This window comes from Pteropus alecto, unplaced genomic scaffold (genome assembly GCF_000325575.1).
Source record: "Pteropus alecto unplaced genomic scaffold, ASM32557v1 scaffold60, whole genome shotgun sequence".
NCBI lineage: Eukaryota > Metazoa > Chordata > Mammalia > Chiroptera > Pteropodidae > Pteropus > Pteropus alecto.
This window is the reverse complement of record NW_006430726.1, coordinates 6,496,073-6,497,896: the sequence shown is the minus strand read 5'-3', so window position 1 is coordinate 6,497,896 and position 1,824 is coordinate 6,496,073. Positions and strand designations below refer to the sequence as shown.

General features: G+C 63.9%; 1 protein-coding gene across 1 annotated transcript in view; it reads left to right on the top strand.

Moving 5' to 3' along the window:
• Positions 1-1,824, top strand: part of ACSBG1 (acyl-CoA synthetase bubblegum family member 1) — a 17,240-nt gene that overhangs the window by 9,990 nt on the left and 5,426 nt on the right. The window contains 2 exon segments of the mRNA XM_015593510.2: positions 747-886; positions 1,280-1,526. Of these exon segments, the coding sequence (XP_015448996.1) occupies positions 747-886; positions 1,280-1,526 (387 nt within the window).

The following is a 1,824-nucleotide window of genomic DNA, read 5'->3' as shown; positions in this document are numbered from 1 at the left end:
AGCGTCGAGGGCCCAGACACACCCAGTGCAAATTTGAATGGAAGAGTAGACCAAGGGAAGGGCACTGTGAGCATGGCTCGGAGGAGGCAGAGCGGGTGTGGCCGGGCAGAGCTGGACACGCTTCGTGAAGGAAGTGGCCGAGCCGGTCCTGAAGAATAGGCCATCTGTTGACAGGGCGAAGGGGAGGGTGTCCCGGCGGGAAGGAGTGAGCAAGCTGACAGGCCTCCAGCAAGGTGGGGAGGCGCACGGACTGCGGGACCGCACTACCCTTAGCTCTGCCCCGTGACCCTGGACAAGCCCCTTGACCTCTCTGTGCCTTGGGCCCCTTATCTGTAAAACGAGAAGGATGCCGTGTCACAGGCCTGTGGTGAGGGTTGAATGACTTACCATGCGCACAGCACTTGGCACGGTGCCCACATGTGGTCAGTGCTCTGTAGGCGACGGGTGGTGGTCACTCAGCAGAGGCTGGGAGGGGCGACATGGGGACCTGAGGGGTGAGGTAGGAGGTCTGCTGAGGCCTGGCGGCCGGGACGTGTGAGCGGGCGAGTCTTGGGGGATGAGCGGGGTGGGGGAGCCCCGGATGAGTGTTTGTCCTCTGGGAGTGCCACCCCCAGCAGGAGTGAGGGGTTCCGGGGATGCTGCTCCTCTGGGCCTCCCTGAGTGTCCCACAGTGCTGCTGCGGCTCGTGCCAGGGGTGCCGGCCGAGGCCCGCTCCAGGCTCAGCGGGGCCTGGCCTTGCCTCCCAGAACTCATCATCACATCCGGCGGGGAGAACGTGGCCCCGAAACCCATTGAGGACGCCGTGAGGAAGGAGCTGCCCATCGTCAGCTGCGCCATGCTGATTGGGGACCAGAGGAAGTTCCTGTCCATGCTGCTCACCCTGAAGGTGTGTCTGGGGCCTGGCCCAAGAGGAAGCCACGCACAGCCAGGACATATCTGGCATGGCCGAGGTGCCCCTGGCGCCCAGGTAGGCCCTCCTGCCCCTGGGGGTGCGGTCGGCGGCACGGGTCCCGGCGTAGCCGAGTCACGAAGTGCTGCTGCTTTTCTTAGCTCAGCGGGTGCTTGGCCTCCGGGGAGGAGCCGCCGGGGGCACGGTCTCTGTCCCACCTGCGATTTTGTTGTCTGAGGTCTTCTGTCTCGGACCACTGCCCCGTCCAGCACCCCGGGCTCAGCACGATGGGGCCACAGCCTTGTCCCGCTAGATCTGGAGCTCACGGTGACACCCCACCACGACACCAGCAGCGTGACCAGCTCGGCCCTGACCCGGTCTGCTTTTCAGTGCGTTCTGGACCCGGACACGTCGGACCCGACTGACCACCTGGCCGAGCAGGCCGTGGAGTTCTGCCAGCGGGTGGGCAGCACAGCCACCACAGTGTCCGAGATCGTGGGGACGAAGGATGAGGCTGTGTACCGGGCCATTGAAGAGGGCATCCAGAGGGTCAACAGGAATGCGATGGCCCAGCCCTACCGCATCCAGAAGTGAGCTGTTCTCGAGAGGGACTTCTCCATCTCGGGTGGAGAGCTGGGTAGGTGGGCTTCAGCTTCGACTCTGCCAGGCGCTGTGTGGGAAGGCGGAGGCCGTGGCGGAGCCTGCGAGGTGCCTGCAGGAAGGTCCCCGAGGGTACTTGGGGTGATGAACCCCACGTCCTTCCCCGTGGGGGACATTCACTGCTCAGTGCGTGGGCTCGGTTGTGAGGGCCTGCCACATTATGGGACATGTGCTGGAACTCGTTAATTTGAACATAACAACATTTGACTTTGCTTTGACTGTGGAACCACTGTCCCCCGGAAACACTGTGGGACCACCAGGCAGGCTCCAAAGTC